At 34.4% G+C, this 21,939-nt stretch overlaps 1 protein-coding gene across 5 annotated transcripts in view; it reads left to right on the top strand.

The window, feature by feature from the left end:
- Positions 1 to 21,939, top strand: part of COL24A1 (collagen type XXIV alpha 1 chain) — a 404,519-nt gene that overhangs the window by 266,367 nt on the left and 116,213 nt on the right. For all 5 annotated transcript variants that reach the window (XM_086717446.1, XM_025934829.2, XM_086717444.1 and 2 more), the window contains 5 exons: positions 9,103 to 9,156; positions 12,403 to 12,456; positions 12,894 to 12,947; positions 14,627 to 14,680; positions 14,844 to 14,951. In XM_086717446.1, coding sequence (XP_086573572.1) covers positions 9,103 to 9,156; positions 12,403 to 12,456; positions 12,894 to 12,947; positions 14,627 to 14,680; positions 14,844 to 14,951 — 324 coding nt within the window. The remainder of the gene's footprint in view (positions 1 to 9,102; positions 9,157 to 12,402; positions 12,457 to 12,893; positions 12,948 to 14,626; positions 14,681 to 14,843; positions 14,952 to 21,939) is intronic.

Genomic DNA, 21,939 nt, shown 5'->3' with positions numbered 1-21,939 from the left:
AAATCTTACATCACAATTTCATAAATATGATTCGATTATAAAATTTCCATGGAAAATGATTGTTAAAAGGAAAGACTTTCTCACAACTTATTCTTTATTTCCTATGTAGTCATTCTTCTGGTTAATAGTATTAGGTGTAATATGCTATAACATGCTTGTAAGATTTATAATACAATATAGTCTTGGAAATTCTACTGGGTTGATCTTATCTATTAGTTGACCCAAAGGTTTACAGGTGGCCTTTGCATGATTCATTTAGCTAGTAGCAAGTGGAAAATTTAACAAAGAGCTATTCTTACCAAATTGTGTTCATTTCCTCCTTTACATATTTAATCTCTGGTGTAATCTCTCTAAGCAAGAAGTAAACATTTAACTGTAAATATAAATCTCTCCAAATAAAGAATTTTAAAAATGAGTTTATCAAATGAACTCTTTTTGGTTCTCTCCCTGTTTTATATCTCTTGTTGTATCCTAACCTTTATTTGACCAAAAATAATGCAACCGTCTTTAACATTATTTACTTAAATATCTCTTTCTTCTAAAAATTTTATATCTCTTTGAAGTTAGAGACCACTTTTCTCATGTTTATAATCCTGCCTGGTATAATACCTGGCATATTAGATCAATTTAGTGTATGTTTGTCAAACTGAATTAACAAAAGGTCTTATACCCAAAAAGCAAAATCAGTCAGCCAGTAATTTTAGATGCAGTGAAATGCAATGGAAACTAACTTAATAAGGAACACATTTAAGTAAAGTATGTCAAAAGAGCTATGCCAACAGCAGAGACAATAGCTTAGGCTTTATACAAGAAAATGTTTGTTACTATAAGTATAAACAATTTAATAGTTTAGTAGCACCTAAAACTTGACATTCAGGTCACTGGGTCAGTGGGTCTGGTAAATAAAATGCAAATAAGCTTATAATGGATGTTATGGGCTTTGCTTTGTATATTTGAGTTGCCTAGTTAAATTATAGAAAAGAAAGGAAGTAAATTGGTAAAATGAGAGACACAGAAGATATGTGGAGATTTATATTTTAAGAATACTAAGAGAGACCACATCTTTTCTATAGTCAAGACCCCTGAGAGTTGTCTTTTTCCCAGACAAGATTCAAACTAATTTGCTCATTGCAATGCAAATATTGGGGTTTGGATAGTTGACCATTCATTCATTCAGTCAACAAATATTCATTAAGTACCAGCACTGGGAGTATGGTGGTAAGTATGGAGGTTTCAGTATAATGATGTAAATATGTACTAATTAGATTATCACAGAGAACAATGGAAAACTGCAAACTGAGCTAAATGCTGTGAAGTACAGGCATTCAATTCTAAGAGAATGTATAACAGAGAAACTATCCTTAGGGAAGCCTTCAGGAGGAGGAGCATTTGAGCTGGGATCTGAAGAATGAATAGTAGTTACTTAGGCAAAGATGGGGAGAGGTCATTTTAGAGAGAACATGAGCTGAGAGGAAGCTCTGCGTATTTATTTGAAGATCTTAAAGAAGACTAGCCTGGTGGGGGCACAGAGTCAGGTAGGAAGTAAGTATAAGAAAAGGATGGCAAAAGAGGCAGAGAACAAAACATGTAGCTTTATGAGCCCTATTACCAAGGATTTGTATTTTTATCATACGAAGAAAATAATGTCATTGAAGAGATAGGGCTAGTTTTATGATGATATTATTGTGTTGCAAAGATTATTCAAACAAATTGGAAGGGACTAGGAATGGACAAGAACTGCTTTCTGTTACAATAATCCAAGTAAGAGATGGTAGAACCCTTTTGATTAGCAGAAAAAAAGAAGTGTATGGATATAAAAGATTCAAAAGGAGATATAAAATCTATAGGAGATAGATTTCCATATGTGAAGTATGATTCCTAAGTGTCTGGCTGACCCAAATAAATATTTTTGCTATCTTTAAACATTGAAAATTGCCTTTAAAAAGGAAGATGAGGGGAATGCTATAGTTTAAAAAAGGTCAATTCTTGATAAGCTTGCTTTAGAATATACCCTCCAATTTAAAAAATATTATTTTCTATGTACACTTCCTTAGTTGAGTACCAGAAGTCACTTCCACTTACCTTAAAAGATAATTATCAGGATTCTCAGGTTAATTAAAAGTATTTGATGAAAAGTAACATTAAATTACTCATGAAGATATTAAAAATGGCAAAAGTTCTAGAAACAAATGATGAAAGAAGATCCCATATCAGTGTCTCAGTAAAATTTTGACAATTCTAAAGCCATACAGAAAAAGAAAAAATGAAAGGCTAGAGATGAATTTCAATTAAATACCAAAAATATCAAGTAAAATCAGCTATATAAAAAGAATTAACTGAATGAAGTGAAAGATGATGCAAAAGAGGAATTACAAAGGGAAAATTACTTAATATTAAGAAATCCTTATTATAACATATAACAGATATACTGGGAAAATGCCAAAACCCAGTACTCATTAAAATTCAACAACTACTCTTGATTTATTAAAAATTTATAATAAAACGATTTCTGGTCTGAATTGTAAGGAACTTGGAAGCTGCCATTCCCCTTCTTACAATAAGGCAAAAGCCTAGCAAACTGAAAATCAACAACTCTTTTTAGATCAATGAGGTCAAAGGACAAACTATTGCCTGAAAACTGGAGAGACAGACAGGAGGATAGAGAGAACCAGAGCTTACCAGAAGCAGAAGCCTGTAATTGGATGGTAGGAGCACTTTAAACTATAATTGACAAATTGCTGAAGACACAGTTTAGAGTATCTTAAGTGTTAAAAAACTAAGAGAGGCTCCTAAGAAGGCCCCACTTGTTACTGAGTTTTACCTCCAGGAGACCTGCTAGGTTCTCACTATAAAGTTCAGAGAAATGTCTATTTCTGCATCTAGCAGTGGGATGGGAAAAATAACCACTTTGAAATATACCCAGAGTTCTCTGTTCTCCTTAACAAGGCTTGCCCTCAAGGGAACCTGTTTTGTCAGAGCTAACTGTTTGGGGTTTCACCAAAGCCTACTGAACTGGGAAGAACAATTCCCAGCCCTAGCCATTTCTATATCATAAAGCTATAGAATGCTTCTTCCCACCCCCCCACCTTAACTCACCACCACATAAATAGGGCTCCTATTTAATAGCTGAGGATTACAGCTAAAAGAACTACAGACACAAACCCTTTTAAAGGTGTCTCTGGGAAAGCCTGAAGACAATGGACAAGACAAACACAATGACACTAGGAGGAAATTTATCCTCTGACACCATAGTGCAGCAAACAGTAAACACAGCCTAATTCCCAGCCAGATAACATAAAACCTTACACTAAAGACCTATTTACCTTGGGTCGTTTTACATCTTACTTGGCTTTCAACAACAACAACAACAAAATATCGGATAAAAGGGGGGAAAGGATAAAAGGGGGAAAAAACAGTCTGAAGAGACAAAGCAAGCATCACGAACAGACTCAGATATGTCAGAGACTTAGAAATTTTCAGACTGGGAATTCAAAAGTGAAGTAGAAATATATTTTCTCAGACAAGCAAAAACTGTTGGAATTTGTCACGAGTAGACCAACCTTGTAAGAAATGTTAAAAGAAGTTCTTCATAGAGAAGGAAAATTATATAGATGAGACTCTAGAAACAGAAGAAAGGAAAAGCTTTAGAAGGAATATATAAAAGTAAGATCAAGTCATTTGTTTTTCTTATTCTTAATAGAACAGGTATTGGTGCAAAATGGTAATTGTAACAGTGTATTTAGTCTCACATTTTATGGCTAAGTATAGTGATATAGTGTTATTTGAAAATAGACTTGAATTCATTATAAATGTGCATTGCAAACTCTAGAGAAACCACTGAAAAATTTTTTAAAGAAGTATACTTGATATGGTAAAATAAGAGAGAAAATGGAATTAATTGAAATTCACAGCCGGCTAAAAAAAGGGTGGAAGACAAAACAAACAAAGAACAAGAGGAACAAATAGAAAACAGTAACAAAGTAGGTATGAACTCAACCATGTGGAAAACCCCAACAATTGACACACATACACAAAAACCACTCCTGGAACCAATAAGCAGTTATAACAAGGTTGCATGTGGGGCGCCTGGGTAGGTCAGTTGGTTAAGCATCCAACTCTTGATTTTGGCCCTGGTCATGATCTCACGGTTGGGACTCTGTGCTAACAACACGGAGCCTGCTTGGGATTCTCTCTCTCTCTCCCTCTCTTTCTCTGTCCCTCCCCTGATCTCTCTCTATCTCTCTGATCCTCCCCTGCTGGTTCTCTCTCTCAAAATAAATAAATAAACTTTTTAAAAAATAACAAGGTTTCAGAATACAACTTTCAAAAATACTTAAAAAAAGCTTTTACTCAAAATGGATTATAGACCTAAGTTTAAAATTTATAAAACTTCTATAAGTTAACATAAGAAGAAAATCTCACTGATCTTGGATTTAACAATGACTTTTTACATATAACACCAAAAGCATTATTTGTGAATGGAAAAATTGATAAGTTGGATTTCATTAAAATTAAAAACTTCTGCTCTGTGGAAGATATATTAAGAGAATGAAAGACATGCAACACACTGGGAAAAAACATTTGCAAAATGCAGATCTGATATGGGACTTGTATACAAAATACAGAAAGAACTCTTAAAAGTTAACAATAAGAGGGGCATCTGGGTGGCTCAGTTGGTTAAGCATCCGACTTCAGCTCAGGTCCTGATCCCACAGTTTGTGAGTTTCAGCCCCACATTGCGCTCTGTGCTGACAGCTCAGAGCCTGGATGCTGCTTCAGACTCTGTGTCTCCTCTCTCTCCGCCCTTCCCTGTCTTGTGCTCTGTCTCTCTCTTTCAAAAATAAATAAACATTTACAATTTTTTAAGTTAATAATAAGAAAACAAACAATCCGTTTAAAAAGTAGGCAAAAGATATGAACAGTCACTACACCAAAGACATACAGATGGCAAAGAAACATATGAAAATATGCTTGTCATATGTCATTAAAGAAGTACAAATTAAAACAGTGACATACTATTACATACCTATATGAATGGCTAAAATCTAAAACACTGACAATACCAAATGTTAACAAAGACGTGGAATAACTGAGTTTTCATTCATTGTTGATGGTAATACAGAATGGTACAGCAACTTTGGAACACAACTTGGCAGGTTTTTACAGAGCTAAACATATTCTTACCATTATGATCCAGCAATCATGCTCCTGAATATTTATGAAAACAAGTGGAAAATGTAAAAAAAAATTTTTTTTTTAATGTTTTTATTTATTTTTGAGACAGAGAGAGACAGAGCATGAGCAGGGGAGGGGCAGAGAGAGAGGGAGACACAGAATCTGAAGCAGGCTCCAGGCTCTGAGCTGTCAGCACAGAGCCCAACACGGGGCTCGAACCCACAGACTGCCAGATCATGACCTGAGCCGAAGTTGGACGCTCAACTGACTGAGCCACCCAGGCGCCCCTAGAAGTGGAAAATTTAATGTCCACACAAGAACCTGCACATGAATATTTATAGCAGCTTTATTTATAGTTGCCCAAGGTAGAAGCAACTGATATGTCCTCAAAAGGTAAATGGATAAACAAACTGTGGTACATCCATATAATGAAATATTATTCATCAATAAAAAGAAAAGAGCTATTAAGCCACAAAAAGACAGAGGGACCTTTCAAGTGCATCCTGATAAGTAAAAGAAGCCAATCTGAAAAGTATAAATACTTTATGACTCCAACTATATGACATTCTGGAAAAGGTAAAACTACACAGACACTAAAAAGACCAGTGGTTGCCAGGTGTTGGGGGAAGAGGACCAGAGATGAATAGGGGGAAAACAGGACAATTTGGAAGCAGTGAAACTATTTTGTATCATACTGTCACGATGGAGACATGATGTACAGTTCTCAAAACTCATATAACAGTACAACACAGAGTGAACACAGATTGTAAACTGTGTACTTTAGTTAGTAATAGTGTGTCAATCTTGGTTTATCCATTGTAACAAATATAAGATATTAATAATAGGGAAAACTAGGCAGGGGTGGTATATGGGGACTCTCTGTACTTTGTTAATTTTTCTATACATCTAAAATTTCTGTAAGAAATAAAGTTTATTAGTTAAAACAAAATATTCTAGTAACATAAGCATAGTTCTGTAATAAGGGAAAGTAACTTATCTTGTATTCTCACCCAACCTGCTAAGAAACACTAAAACACTAGAAACATAGGCCACAAGATAAGATCACGGTCACTATATTTTCTAACATTATTCAAAAAGTTTTAGCTAGTGTAGTGGTATATGACGCAGAAATGATAATATAAGGAAAGGAAAGCATTATTACTTAGTGAAATTTTAAAAAAGCCCCAAAAACTTGTAAAACCTAAAAACTTAATTCTGTATTTTTCAATTTCTGAGATAGAGTAATATAATGGCAAGACATAAATATTTTTAAAAATAAGTTTTTCTGTGTACAAGTAATAAAATATAATAGAAAAAAATATCCCACTGTAGATAGAAACGAAACACAATACATAAGGATAAACTTAATGAGAATTGGATGGGGCACATAAGAAGAAAACTTCAAAACTTCATTAAGAGACCCAAAAACAGACTTAAGTAGAAAGTCAAATTATTACCTAACTAAAAGATTGACGATTTTTAAAATTAATGTATTAGGGATGCCTAGGTAGCTCAGTCAGTTAAGCCTCTCTCTCTCAAAATAAATAAATAAACTTTAATTTTAAAAAGCTTAAAAGAAATAATATAGAATAATTAAATGGAAATAGATGTTTTAATCTTAATTGTGATGGAAAAAGTCTTAAAAGATTAACAGATTTAACAGTGATCACACTTAGTGGGAAAAAAGTTATCTTTAACAATATATTTTTTAAACTTATTTATTTATTTTGAGAGAGAGTATGTGCACGAGAAGGAGAGGGGCCAAGAGAGAGGGAGAGGGAGAATCAGAGACCGACATGGGGTTTGAAGCCACAAACTGTGAGATCATGACCTGAGTCAAAATAAGAGTCAGATGCTTAACCAAATGAGCCACGCAGGCACCCTAATAATATATTTTAAAAATAAAATGATAAACTACATACTGGGCAGATGTTAACAATAAAATAGGATGCCTGAAAGTCTGTGTCCACAACACATAAAATACTCATACAAATTTTATAAATGACTCCAAAAATACATAGGCAAAAGACATGATTAAGTAATACATAGATTATTACAGATAGCTGATAAACAAATAACAGAAATGATATTCAGCCTTGCTAATAGTTAAATATATACACATTTTAAGATAAGAGGTTGTCCATCAAATTAAAGAAGAATTTAAAAATGAATATTCTGTGTTGGCATGAATTCAATGAAATAGATTTTACTTTTATGTATTTCTTGTGAAAAGTTAGTTATTGCAACCTTTCCGGAAACGTACTTGACTTTGTGACTAAATAATGGTACATTTCAGACTCTCTTCTAAGGGAGAATATTCAGAATACACACAAAGACATCTGCACAGACGTGTTTCTCTCAGCATCTTTATAACAGTGTAGAAATACATTCTGAGGAGAATTCATAAATTTTTAAATATTATACATAATATTTAATGAGCCATAAATGAAAAACATCATTGACCTCTTAATACCTTTAATGGCTTATGCAACCTTACAACCCTAGCCTTCAAATATTTATCTCAGCTATTTGACAATATCACCTGATGGTACAGGTCCTAACATTCACTGATAAATAGTCTAACATGCATATAATAAATCTAGTAAAGTAATATTTACTGTAAAGGAGATATAGAAACAATATAAATGTCTGTTATTAAGAAAATGACTAGATTACAGTACTATAGAATATGAGATGAATGGATATTATGTATCTGTTGAACAAGTTGTTATGAAGTATTTACAACAACATGATAAAATATTTATATTCAAAATAGAATCTTAAGCATAAAACAGATAATTACATTATTTATAAGTATGCCCCCACAACAGAGCTAGAAGGAAATATGCAAGAATATTTACAGTGTAACCTCTGAATGGTAGATATACTTAATACATACTTAATCTGGTTTTTTTTTTTTTTGGTACTTGCCATACTTTTTAAATGTTAAAATGAACATTACTGACTGTAACAATTAAGAAAACAGTTGAAGACAACCAATGATAGCACATTTTTTCCTTCCCATTACTACACTTTTTTTTTAAAGTGAGGTGTTCACAAAATTGTTAGGGAGCATAATCTCATAGAAAATTTTAACTATCTTAATCAGAAAACAGCTTCTTTGTGCTTTCTAAAAAGGTCAAAAACTGCAAGTAGCTTCTTTGGATGGCTGGAGAAACAGCATTATATTGTAGTTGCTAAATAAGTATTATTCTAAAATAATTCTAGCCAGTGAAATGGCTTCCACACATCTTTAAGTTCAGCAATCTGATGTTTATGCAGTAAACTATTCAATATTTGTTTACTTAAAATTATACTATTCAATATTACAGTGGCCAAGATTCCCACCAAGGCCCCAAAATGCATTTATTGCACCTTAGTGATTATCTATATGGGTAAACACTGTTATATCTGTTCATGTGAAACAGAGATATTGTTGAACTGGACTCAATATCATATAAACTACAACATATTTTTATTTCATTGGAGGTCATATATTTGCTTCTTTAAAAATGCTATTTTTTGTCACATATTTGTCAGGAATGTCATATCCACTAAATAAGGTAACTTTTGAAAACCCTTAGCATGATATTTCATACTTATTAGGTGCTTGATAAATGTTTATTGAAGGGATGAGTGAATTAGGGAATGAAAGGTACTGTCCTTTCTTTCTTTTTCTTTTGAATGCAAACATAGCCTAATACTATTCACATACACATAACATACACACACACACACACACACATGCACACAAATGAATCAACTATAAACTTATAATTTTTTATACAAAAGTAAAGTAATACATTGTTAAAGGAATTATGTATTCTATTACATATGATATATTATAAATTACATATTTAGATGCATATGTTAATTGAAATACAGAGTAACTTTGATTCTCAGATCTTAAATTTTATCTTAATATAGGGACCACGAGGATTGCCAGGTGATGCTGGACCCCCTGGAGAAACGGGTGCTGAGGTAATTTTTTTGTGCCTCTTTCTTGTTATTTCACTAGTACTCAGTACTTTTTATAAGACTCCTCAAGGTAAAGTTGATACATTAAGTATATATTTAAAGAATAATTCTGTAGTGTTGTGTTTCATATTCAGAAAACAAAGCCTAAAATTCCATTAAAAGTAGGGATGACTGTTGTGTGAACCTAATTTTATACACATAAAGTTCTCTCTTTTTTAGTTTTTATTTAAATTCCAGTTAACATACAGTGTAATATTAGTTTCAAGTGAACAATATAGTGATTCAACACAGATAACACCTTGTGCAAATCCTAACAGGTGCACTTCTTAATCCACATCACCTGTTTAACCCATATCCCCACCCACCTCCCCTCTGGTTTGAACATCAGTTTGTTCTCTATAGTTAAGAGTCTGTTTCTTGGTTTTCCTCTCTCCTTTTTCCCCTGTGAACATTTGCTTTGTTTCTTAAATTCCACATATGAGTCAAATCATATGGTATTTGTCTTTCTCTGACTTATTTTGTTTAGCATAATACTCTCGAGCTCCATCCATGTCATTTCAAATGGCAAGATTTCATTCTTTTTTGATGGATGAGTAATATTCCATGGTATGTACACACACACACACACACACACACACACACACACACACACACACACACCACATCTTCCTTATCCATTCATCAGTAGATGGACATTTGGTCTCTTTCTAAAATTTGGCTATTATTGATAATGCTGCTATAAGCATCAGGGTACATATATCCCTTTGAATTAGTGTTTTTTGTATTCTTAGGGTAAATACCTAGTAGTGCAATTGCTGGATGATAGGGTACTTCTATTTTTAATTTTTTGAGGAAACCCCACCACAGTGACTGCAACAGTTTGTGTTCCCAACAACAGTGTAAGAGGGCTCCCCTTTCTCTGCATCCTTGCCAACACCTGTTATTTCTTGTTTTATTAATTTTAGCCATTCTGACTGGTGTGAGGTGACATCTCATTGTAGTTTTGATTTGTATTTCCCCAATGATGAGTGATGTTGAGCATCATTTCATGTGTCTGTTGGCCAACTATTCATGTCTTCCGCCCATTTTTAATTGGATTATTGGTTTTTGGTATTGAGTTGTATAAGTTCTTTATAAATTTTGGATATTAACCCCTTATCAAATATACCATTTGTAAATATCTTCTCCAATTCATTAGGTTGCCTTTTTGTTTTGTTTTATCTTATGGGCTGTGTTAAATCATTGTAAGGTATAAGCAGGGCAGTGATAAAGTCAGATTTATATCTTTGGAAGATAATTCCAGCAGCTGCTTAGAGGATATATTTGAGAAGACAAGAGTGAAGCCATGTATACCTACTAAAGGGCCTTTGCATTCAACCAGGCAAGAAATGATGAACTTCTGAACTAAAGTAGTAAGTATAGAAAAGGAAAGAAGTGGATGGATTTGAGAAATTCTGCAGAACCTTCATATTTGTAGAATATGGGAAGTAAAGGGAAAAGAGAAGTGAAAAATTATTCCCAGATTTCTAGGCTGTGCAACAGGATGGATGGCAATACCTTTCCTGAGATCAGAGAAGATTATCAGGGAGATGGGGATCATCATCTACTAATCTGCCCAAGGTTAAGAATTAGTAGAGCCTGGCTTTGAATACACATCTGACTCAAAAACTAATGCCGATAACCTATACTATGCCACATCCTCTGAGCCTAAAGAAAGCTGAGAAAAGTCATACCTAATAACTTGAAGTTTTTTTAACAGAGTAGGAGACATAATTTCTGTTGTGATAAGAAGTAGGGGTTGAGTAGGTCAGTTGAGGGAAATTTGCTGGTTTAGAATAATGGTTGAGGATAATGGGAGAGGGAAATGACTATAGGCAAGTGAAAGGGCAGATATACCTTACTAAAAGTCAAGCTTTTAGAAGGAAACTATGAATTTGCATTATATTAATGATAATTATAATAGCCCACAATTATGGAGCATTTTCTATGTGCCTAGCAGTACTTGTGTGCTTTGCTGTATTAATGGATTCTCATAACACCCTATGAGATAGATACTATGACATAAAAGATAGTTTAAGCTCTAATAGTTCTATGGAAGAGTATCACCCATGGATCAGAACTACTGAGGAATCACTGAAAGGTAGAAAGGAAACAGAAAGCTTTTGGTCAAGATAGTGTTGTGAGTGAATGCTTTAAACTACCTCTCTATTCCAAAAACATGGGAATTACAAAATACATATGCATGTGTTTGTAATTATACATACACACATATACATACATACACGTGAAAGAGAGAGAAGAAGGTAGAACAAGGAAGGGGAGTGGGGAGGGTATCTTTAATATGCTCAAAACAAGATATACATCCCCGAAGCATCTCTGAAACAAAAAACAATGCAATAGCAATTGTAGGAGCTCCAGGTCTAGAGATAGCCAGAGGTTGTAAGAAGTTTACGTTTTCAAGGTAAAAGGAGCCAAGTACTTCCCAACTGGACCCACCCATGAAAGGAAAGTGGAAAAGATATCATAAACATCTTTCATAATGTGAATTAACTCATATCACCTTTGTGTGATTTTTTTTTATTCTTTATTTTTGAGAGAGAGATAGCTAGACAGAGTGCGACTGGGGGAGGAACAGAGAGAGGGGGAGACACAGAATCCAAAGCAGGCTCCAGGCTCTCAACTGTCCACACAGAGCCCAACATGGGGTTTGAACTCATGAACCACAAGATCATGACCTGAGCCGAAGTCAGACACTTAACCGATTGAGCCACCCAGGCGCCCCTGTGTGATATTTTTTATAAAATGAATAAAGAAAACTGAAATTTTTAAAGGGAGTGTGCTCCAAAGGGCTCAACGGAAATGGATGGAAGAGTAAAAAGTGAAAAAACAGAGAATATTATGTAAGAATATGAGGGTAGAAAATCAGAAGAGGAAATGGGAAGTGATTTCTCTTTGACCAAGGATTAAAATATGAGGGCCAAGGATTAAAATATGAGACGAAGAATTTGAAGAAACTGGTCTTAAAAGTTCTAACTTAGGTGATGTTGTCTTACCACTTGAACTATTAAAAGGTCCCAGAATTATCTGGTCTTATGCGATGATGTTTATAAAGTAACAGCAAAATACTTTCCTGAACATAGGTATCTCACTCTGGGCTAAAAACTACTACCATCTTCTTATAAGGTTGTTATTGACATTGCAACTGGTGAAGGAATATATCCAGACAATGTGTCAAATCTTCTCTTCTAGGGCCCTTCAGGTATTGAGGGAGAAGCAGGTCTGCAAGGTGAACCAGGTGCAAAGGTAACCTTTCTAAATAGTAAAAGGAATGGTCTCTAAACTTTCAATACTGAATCCCCTATGTTTGCCACATTTTGGCAAATACCCATAATTCTGAAAGCAAGTGAAGGATAGCAGATAAAAATGGGAAGTGTTCTCAAGTAAGTCAGAAAATATATTTGTCAGAAAAAATTATCTATCTATCTATCTATCTACCTATACTGTGTGTGTGTGTGTGTGTGTGTGTGTGTGTGTGTGAGTGTGTGTGTAAGAGAGAGAGAAGAAATAGAAATGATAAATGATAAAGCTAGTGGGGCAAAATATTATCAAAAAATTAATCCAGGAAAAAGAAAAAACTGGGAAGTGTTTTAAAACTCCTATCCTCATGATATGCCTTCCATAAGTATTAGACATGTTGTTTTAGTAGAAAAAAAGTTTAATCTTTCCCTTTGTTTCTTCAGGGAAATGCTGGACCTACAGGCAATGTTGGAGTTGCTGGAGAACCAGGGTTACGGGTAAATGTCTGCTGGGAACCATTTTAATGCACTGGCCTATGTAGTTCACAGACTCAAAACTTAGCATAAATAAATCTTTAAAATGCATAATGAACCTTTCTGGTGCATAAAAGAAAACATTTGTCCTTATTTCATATTTCTATAGTTGCATGCAAAACCCTGTCCACATTGTATTAGTAGTGTTTGGAGTCCTAAACTCATACATCCTTTTCTCGGTATTGGGTATACTCTGCAGAATGCTTTACACATATTCAGAGTCACTGTGATTGTCACTACTGTTACCTTAAGAAGAAATTCACAGGGGCACCTGGGTGGCTCAGTCGGTTGAGCATCCAGCTCTTGATCTCAGCTTAGATCATAATCTCATGGTTTGTGGGATCAATCCCCTCATTGGGCTCTGTGCTGAGCATGGAGCCTGTTTGGGATTCTCTCTCTCCCTCTCTCTCTGCCTGTGTCTCAAAATAAGTAAATAAACATTTAAAATATAAACTTAAAAAAAAGAAGAAATTCACAAATAATAGTAATCAACTCTCAGGATATTCCCTGACGTAACAGGGCAAAAAATGATCACAATCTAATTTATGTTTAAAAAAATTCTAGAGTCACACAAAGTTATCAAGATTTGAGGAAAAAATTGTAAAGAAGTATAATTGGATAGCTTAGAGAAGTTATTCTACTATAGACAGCCTTTAAGCTGTGGTAAATTTTTCCCAAGATAATTTTAAGAGACATTTGCATACTAAAAGGCAAAGTAGGGAGATATATCTTACACCCAGTGTCTTTTTCATTTTCACTTTATTTGCAGAGGGTTGGGTAATGGAAGTGTCAGTGGTGGGAGCAATGGGGCAACTGTAAAGATGCACTAATTAACTTACTTTTAAATATTTCAGGTAACAAAAGAGCCAGTACTACTTTAATAGCTTCATAGAGTATGGCTATACTTTTCTGTGAAGTTCTCTATCTAAGAAGACAGCTTCTTGATGTACCAGGGCCTTTATTGTTGCATCTCCCCTGTAAAAGAGAAAATACAGACCATAAAAATCTGGTACACTGATTTTAACTAAATTAAGTCATATTAATCCATTTAATTCGGTACAGGAAGGTACTACAACTTTAAGAGATGTAGTATTTACAGTCTTTGAATTCAGAAACACAGGTCTAGCTATATAAATTTGCAGAGATACAAATGAATACATATTTCTCTTAAATATCTAAAAAATAACATTCCAGGGGCGCCTGGGTGGTGCAGTCGGTTAAGCGTCCGACTTCAGCCAGGTCACGATCTCGCGGTCTGTGAGTTCGAGCCCCGCGTCAGGCTCTGGGCTGATGGCTCAGAGACTGGAGCCTGTTTCCGATTCTGTGTCTCCCTCTCTCTCTGCCCCTCCCCCGTTCATGCTCTGTCTCTCTCTGTCCCAAAAATAAATAAACATTGAAAAAAAAAAATAACATTCTGGAACCATCTTTTTTTGAATTTATAATACTGACTCTTTAAATCATCTTCAGAGCTATTCCAAGCAAATTATATCAAGCTTATTATACTGACAAATAACCCTTATAAATAAAGAAGTAGGAATAAATGTACAAAAACCTGCTACTTTCTATAGATATCAGGAGAAAAAAGAAGTTAAGGTGAATGATTTAACAAAACAATAAATCTTACTGTTTTTGCTACACAATAGGGTGAACCAGGAGCACCTGGAGAAGAAGGTCTCCAAGGAAAAGATGGATTAAAGGTAAATTATACTTTCTCACTATGTATAAGTAGATTTTTTATGAAATCTTTAAAATATTACATAATTACATAATTACTTTTATGTTCTAAACAAAAATCTGCTTATTGTGTGATGTAATTATTGTGTTGCTCTCCCTTTCTTAAAAATTTCTACTGGGTTACAGGGAAACCCAGGAGGAAGGGGTCTTCCTGGAGAAGATGGAGAAAAAGGAGAGACGGGCTTACCAGGGGCTTCAGGACCCTTGGGTGGACCAGGTCTGATGGGTCCTCCGGTGAGTAGTGCTGGGTTCATTTTTGAGTACTCAGTAAATTCAGTCCCCTACATCTACACACACACACACACACACACACACACACACATACCGACACACACACACAGACACAAACACAGACACATTCTGATTGCCTTATACGTCCATTGAGTAATTGAAAGTGTGGAACTGTGACTTGAAAGAGGGCCAAACCAGGGACTGATTATCAGCCTACTTAATATCCAAGGAAGAAAGACACTTTTTCCATGTGACACACAAGTCCTTGAAGTTTTTTTCTCCCACTTTGAGATATAATTGACAAGTAACATTGTGTACAATGTTATGTATGTGTACAATGTATGTATGTATGTGTATGTATGTGTACAATGTGATGATTTGATACACATATATACATATACATATATATGCATATATATAAATGATTACCAAATAGAATTAGTTAATACATCCACCATTTCACATTTGCTCTCTTAACAACTTTCAAATATATAATACTGTGAAGTAGTCACCACATTGTATATTAGATCTCTATGGGTTATTTATTTTATAAGTGGAAGCTTGTACCCATTGACTATTTCCCCATCTGTCCACTACCGGCAACAATCATCAATGTACTCTGTTTCAATGATTTCAGTTTTTTGTAGATAATATACATATATTATACATACACATATAAGATCATATAGTATTTTTTTCCTCTGCACATAACAATGCCTTCCAGGTCCATTCACGTTGTTGCACATGTCAGAATCTCCTTCTTTTTGTGGTTGAACAATATTCCATTGTGTATATAAACCACAATACTATATATATATATACACACACCCCATATTTATATATATGTGTATACATATATATGTATATACATATATATGGTCAAATTACATTTGAAAAAAATGGTGTATATATATATATATATATATATATATGTATACACACCCACTATATATATATATATATATATATACACACACACACACACACACACACACACACACACATATATATAGTGTATATGCATGCACATATATGCACCGTATATGCATGCATTTATTTCTGGGTTCTCTATTCTTTTTCATTAATGTATATGTCTGTTTTAATGGCAGTATCATACTGTTTTGATTAGTATATATAGTTTGAAATTAATAGGTGTGATACCTCCAGCTTTATTTTTCTTTCTCAATGTTGTTTTGGTTATTTGGGGTATTTTGTGGTTCCAGGCAAATTTTAGGATTTTTTCTGTTCCTGTAAAACATGCAGCTGTTATCTTGAAAGGAATTACATTGCATCTGTAGATGGTTTTGGGTAATATGGATATTTTAACAATATTAATTATTCCTACCTATGAGCATGATATATCTCTCCATTTATGTGTCTTCAGTTTCTTTCATGAATGTCTTATAGTTTTCACTGCATAGATATTTCACTTCCTTGGTTATATTTATTCCTAAGTATTTTATTATTTTTGATGCTATTATAAATAGGAATGTTTTTTATTTCTTTTTTAGATATATATTGTCAGTGTATAGAAACATGACTGGGTTTTATAGGTGATTTTGTATATTGTTGTTTTTCTGAAGTCATTTATTAATTTTAACATTTCTTTTGTGGAGTCTTTAGGGTTTTCTCTATATGAAGATAATGTATATCTTCAGGGACAGTTTTATTCCTCTCAAATTTGAGTGCCTTTTATTTCTTTTTCTTGCCTAATTTCTCTGGGTAGGATTTCTAGTACTATGTTGAATAGAAATGGTGAGAGTGGGCACCTTGGTCTCTTGTTGTTGATCTTAGAGGAAAAGTTTTCAATCTTTCACTGTTGAACATGATATTAGTAGTGGGTTTGTCATATATAACCTTTATTATGTTGAAGTTTGTTCCCCCCATTCCTGCTTTGTTGAAAGTTTTCATCATGAAAGGTTATTGAATTTTGCCAAGTACTCTTTCTGCATCTATTGAGATAATCATATGGTTTTCTTTAATTCTCTGAGTAGGGTTTATCACATTGATTGATTTGTAGACAAACAATCCTTGCATTCCTGGAATAAATCCCACTGGATCATGGTGTATGATCCTTTTAATGTGCTGAATTTAATTTGCTACTATTCTGTTGAGAATTTTTACATCTATATTCATTAGGGATATTGGGCTGTGCTTTTATTTTCTTATAATATCCTTATCTGGCTTTAGTATCAAAGTAATGTAGACATGAGCTTGGGTGTATTTTTCCTCTTCAAAATTTTGAAAGAATTTGAGAAATATTATCATTAATTTGTCTTTAAATGTTTGGTGGAATTCATCAGCAAAATCTATTTTTCTTTGTTGAGAGGTTTTTCATTACTGATTCAGTCTCTTTATTCATTATTGGTCTATTCAAATTTTCTATTTCTTCATGATTCGGTCTTGGTAAGTACTATGTTTCTAGGAATTTATCCATTTCTTCTAAGTTGTCCAATTTGTTGACAAATAATTGTATCTGAGTAGGCTCTTATGAACCTTAGTCTTTCTGTAGTATAATGTCTCACTTATAATGTCTTCTCTTTCATTTCTAACTGTGCTTGAGGCCTTTCTGTGTTAGTGAGTCTAGCTAAAAGTTTGTCAATTTTGTTTATCATTTTAAGAAACCAACTACAGTAAAACCTTGGTTTGCAAGCATAGTTTGTTCTGGAAACATGCTTGTAATGCAAAACACTTGTATATTAAAGCAAATTTCCCCATAAGAAATAATGGAAACTCAGATGATTTGTTTCACAATCCAAAATTATTCATATAAAAATGATTATAATACTATAATATAATACAAAATATTAAAGAAAATACAAAATATTAAGAAAAATAAGCAAATTAGCCTGCACTGACCTTTGAAAACCTTCGTGGCTGGTGTGAGGGAGACAAGAGAGAGGAGGGTTATTGTGTAGGATGACTTTCACTATCACTAACAGAATCACTACTGTCTATTGGTTCAATTGAATCTTTTTCTTTCCATGAAACTTTAACAGGAAACTATCCAATGACCTAGAATGAAGCAAAGCATTCTTAAGCTTACTCTTGTGTGGAAAAGCAAAGGACTGTCAATAGGTCCTTTGAAGTGACAAAAAATATACTAGTACCATTTGTGCGTACCTTCCAATGTTTTGAAAAATCACTGATTTCTGCCAAACACCACACGGCCTGTGACTGAGCATCCAAGCATGGAAGATGATCACCCACAATCCCTTAGTGATAGAAAGAAAGAACTATTGGCTCAGTTGTTATCATGTGATGTTCAGTGTCATGATAACTCATATTTCAAGGCATCGCTCATTTATCAAGTTAAAACTTATTAGACATGTGGGCTCATTTTGCAGAACACTCGCAGAACAAGTTACAATATATGAAGCAATCCAAGATTTTACAGTATTACTTTTGTTAATCTTTTCTATAACTTTTGTGTTTTCTATTTCACTTACTTTTTGCTCTAATCTTCATCATTTCTTCTGCTAACTTTGGCTTTAGTTTGCTCTTTTTTTCCTACTTCTTTGAGGTGTAAAGTTCAGTTACTTATTTGAGATCTTTCTCCTTTTTTTAATGTAGGCTCTTATCACTGCAAACTCCCCACTTAGAACTGCTTTTGCTGCATTCCATAAATTTTGCTATGTTGTGTGTCTATTTTTGTTTGTCTAACGATTTTTTTATTTCCCTTTTGCTTTCTTCTTTCATCCATTGTTTGTTGAGGAATATGCTTTTTAATTTCTATGTATTTGTGAATTTTCCAGCTCTCTTCCTATTGTTGATTTCTAGTTTGATACCATTGTGGTTAAAAAGATGCTTGATATAATTTCTATCTTCCTAAGTTTGTTGAGACTTACATTGTGACCTTACATATGATCTGTCCTTGAAAATATTTCATGTAGGCTTAAAAAGAATGTATATTCTGCTGCTGTTCGATGGAATATTCTATATATGTCTGTTAGGTATATTTGGTTTATAGTGTTATTCAAATCCATTGTTGTCTTATTGATTCTCTGCCTGGATGATATAACCATTTTAGAGAGTAGGCTATTAAAGTCTCCCAACTATTATTATGTTGCTTTGTATTTCTTCTTTTATTTCTGTTAGTATTTGCTTTATCTATTTAAAAGCTCCAATGTTTGGTGCACAAATATTTATAATTATATATTATTGATTATCATTATTTAATGACCTTCTTTTTCTCTTATGATTATTTAGCTTACAGTCTACTTTGTCTAATGTTAGTGTAAGTATCCCTGCTTTCTCTTGGTTACCCTTGTTTCTTTTGCTTGAAGTATCTTTTTCCATTTCTTCACTCTGTCTTTGTGTGTCCTTAAAGTTTAAGTGTCACTTGCAGGCAGTATATAGGTCACTCTTGTCTTTTTATCCATGCAGCTATTCTGTATTTTTTGATTAGTGGATTTAATACATTTACAATTAAAGTAATTTTTGATAAGGTCTTCCTATTGACATTTAATTAATTGCGGACTGTTTTATAGATCATTTCTTCCTTGTTTTCTCCCTTATTGTCTTACTTTGTGATTTTATGACTTTTTTGTAGCAGTGTGACTTAATCTTTTATTAAAATTTGTGTATCGACCACACTCTTCCTTTGTGGCTTACATAAAATATAGCATCCTATTTTAAGCAGGTAACAACTGCAATAGCATACAGAAACTTTATACTTTTACTTCTTCTCTCCTCTTCACATTTCAGGTCATTAATGTTACAGTTGACATCTTTTTTTTTTTTTTTTTTTTTTTTTTAAACGTTTATTTATTATTTTTGGGACAGAGAGAGACAGAGCATGAACGGGGGAGGGGCAGAGAGAGGGAGACACAGAATCGGAAACAGGCTCCAGGCTCCGAGCCATCAGCCCAGAGCCCGACGCGGGGCTCGAACTCACGGACCGCGAGATCGTGACCTGGCTGAAGTCGGACGCTTAACCGACTGCGCCACCCAGGCGCCCCTACATCTTTTTATATTATGTATACAGTAACAAATTATTTTAGTTATTTTAGTTTAATATGTTTGTTTTTGAACTTTTTAACTAGAGTTATAAGTGATTTATGCACCATCATTACAATATTAGAGAATCTGGCTTTGAATATGTATATATATTTATATCTGTTGGTGAATTTTACACATTCATGTTTTTATGACATTAATTATATTTTTTTATTTGAGTTTGAAAAGTGCCCTTTAGTATTTCTTGTAAGACAGTCTTAGTGGTGATGAACTCATAAGCTTTTGTTTTGGGGGGACAGTCCTTATCACATCTTCATTTCTGAAAGACAGCTTTGCTGGGTATAGTATTCTTGGTTGACTTTTTTTTCCCTTTCAGTATTTTGAAGCAAATTTTTGACTTTCTACTGGCCTGCAGTTTCTGCTGAGAGATGTACTTATAGTCATATGGAGGCTCTCTTTTGTGACAAGTCAATTTTCTCTTGCTGCTCCCCAAATTCTCTTTGTCTTTGACTTTTTATAATTTAATTATGATGTGTCTCAAAGTAATTCTTTTTAGATGCAACTTATTTCGGATCCTTTAGGCCTCAAGAACCTGGATATCCATTTCTCTCCCCACGTTTTTGGGATATTTTCAGCCATTATATCTTCAAATAGACTTTCTGGTCCTTTTTCTTCTCCTTCTGGTCTCATCACAATGCACGCACGTATTATTTTACTTGATGCTATCTCATAAGTACCATAGACTTTCTTCACTTTACTTTGTTCTTTTGTTTGTTTTGCTTTTTTCATTTTACTCCTCTGGGTGACCTCAAATAACTTATTGAGTTCACTGCTACTGATTGGTTCAGTCTACTGCTGAAGCTCTCTATTGAATTCTTTAGTTCAGTCATTGTATTGTTCATCTCTAGGATTTTTATTTTATTTATTTTTATGGTTTCTATTTCTTTGTTGAATTTCTCATTTTGTTCATGCATTGTTTTTCTAATTTTACTTGTCTGTTTGTGTGTTCTTATAGCTCACTGTACTTCTTTAGGAGGATTACTCTGAATTATTTGTCAGAAAGTCCATGAAATTCCATTACTTTCATATCAGTTATTGAAGTTTTATTAGTTTCCTTTGGTGTTGTCATGTTTACTTGATTCTTTATGATCCTTGTATCCTTGCACTGGTATCGGCGCATTTGAGTAAGTAGTCTCTCTTCCAGACATTAGAGGTTCATTTTGGCAGGGAAAGTCCTTCACCAGTCTACTTTGTTTGGGATACTGGACTGGTTAACTGGTAGAATTTGTGGTAGGTACAGCTTGCCACTGGGGTCTCCAGTTGTGCAAGGTCCCTACCCACGTTCTGAAGTTGGGGGAGGGTTGTCACTGGCTGTTCTCTGCAGCTAAGTGAGCCTGCTGTCTTGAACTTCATGTTCAAGTGAGGCCAGTGAATAGGCACCCTAGTTGGGTAAGGATGCTGGTAGGGTGAGATCTTAGGCTGTATTGCCTGGCAAGGCAATGCCTCTGATTGGACTCTGTATTTAGGCAAGGTCTCATCTTGTGCATCCTAACTGGATAGTGCTACTGGCTGCACTCCATTTTCATGAGACAACAAGCAGGGTTTCACAGTGGGACAGACCCACAGGCTATGTCCCAATTTTGTGCAGAGTTGCAGACTGCGCTTCATGATTACCTAGGCCACTGGCTGTGCCTCTGTGTTGCTTAAGGTCACTTGCCTGGCTTTCTGGTCAAGTGGGGCCTCCAGCTATATCTCAGTGTTGGTTGAGGCTGGAGACTATATGCTTCATGGGTAGCATTACTATTGAGCTCTTTTGTTGGGTGGGGTTGAAGTCTATGCTTTGTGATTGGGCAGGGCCACTTGCTGGGCTTCTTGTCTATCCACAGTTGCAAGCTGTGCTTAGTAACTGGACAGGGCCATTAACTAGATTTTGCTGCTGGGTAGAGCTGTTGGCTGGACTTTACAGCTGGGCAGTACTTTAAGCTGAGTTCCAAGACTGTCTGGGGCCACTGTTCAGATTCTCTGGTCATGC

Source organism: Puma concolor, chromosome C1 (assembly GCF_028749965.1).
Source record: "Puma concolor isolate L17-30 chromosome C1, mPumCon1.1.hap2, whole genome shotgun sequence".
NCBI lineage: Eukaryota > Metazoa > Chordata > Mammalia > Carnivora > Felidae > Puma > Puma concolor.
This window is presented reverse-complemented; position numbering and strand designations above follow the sequence as displayed.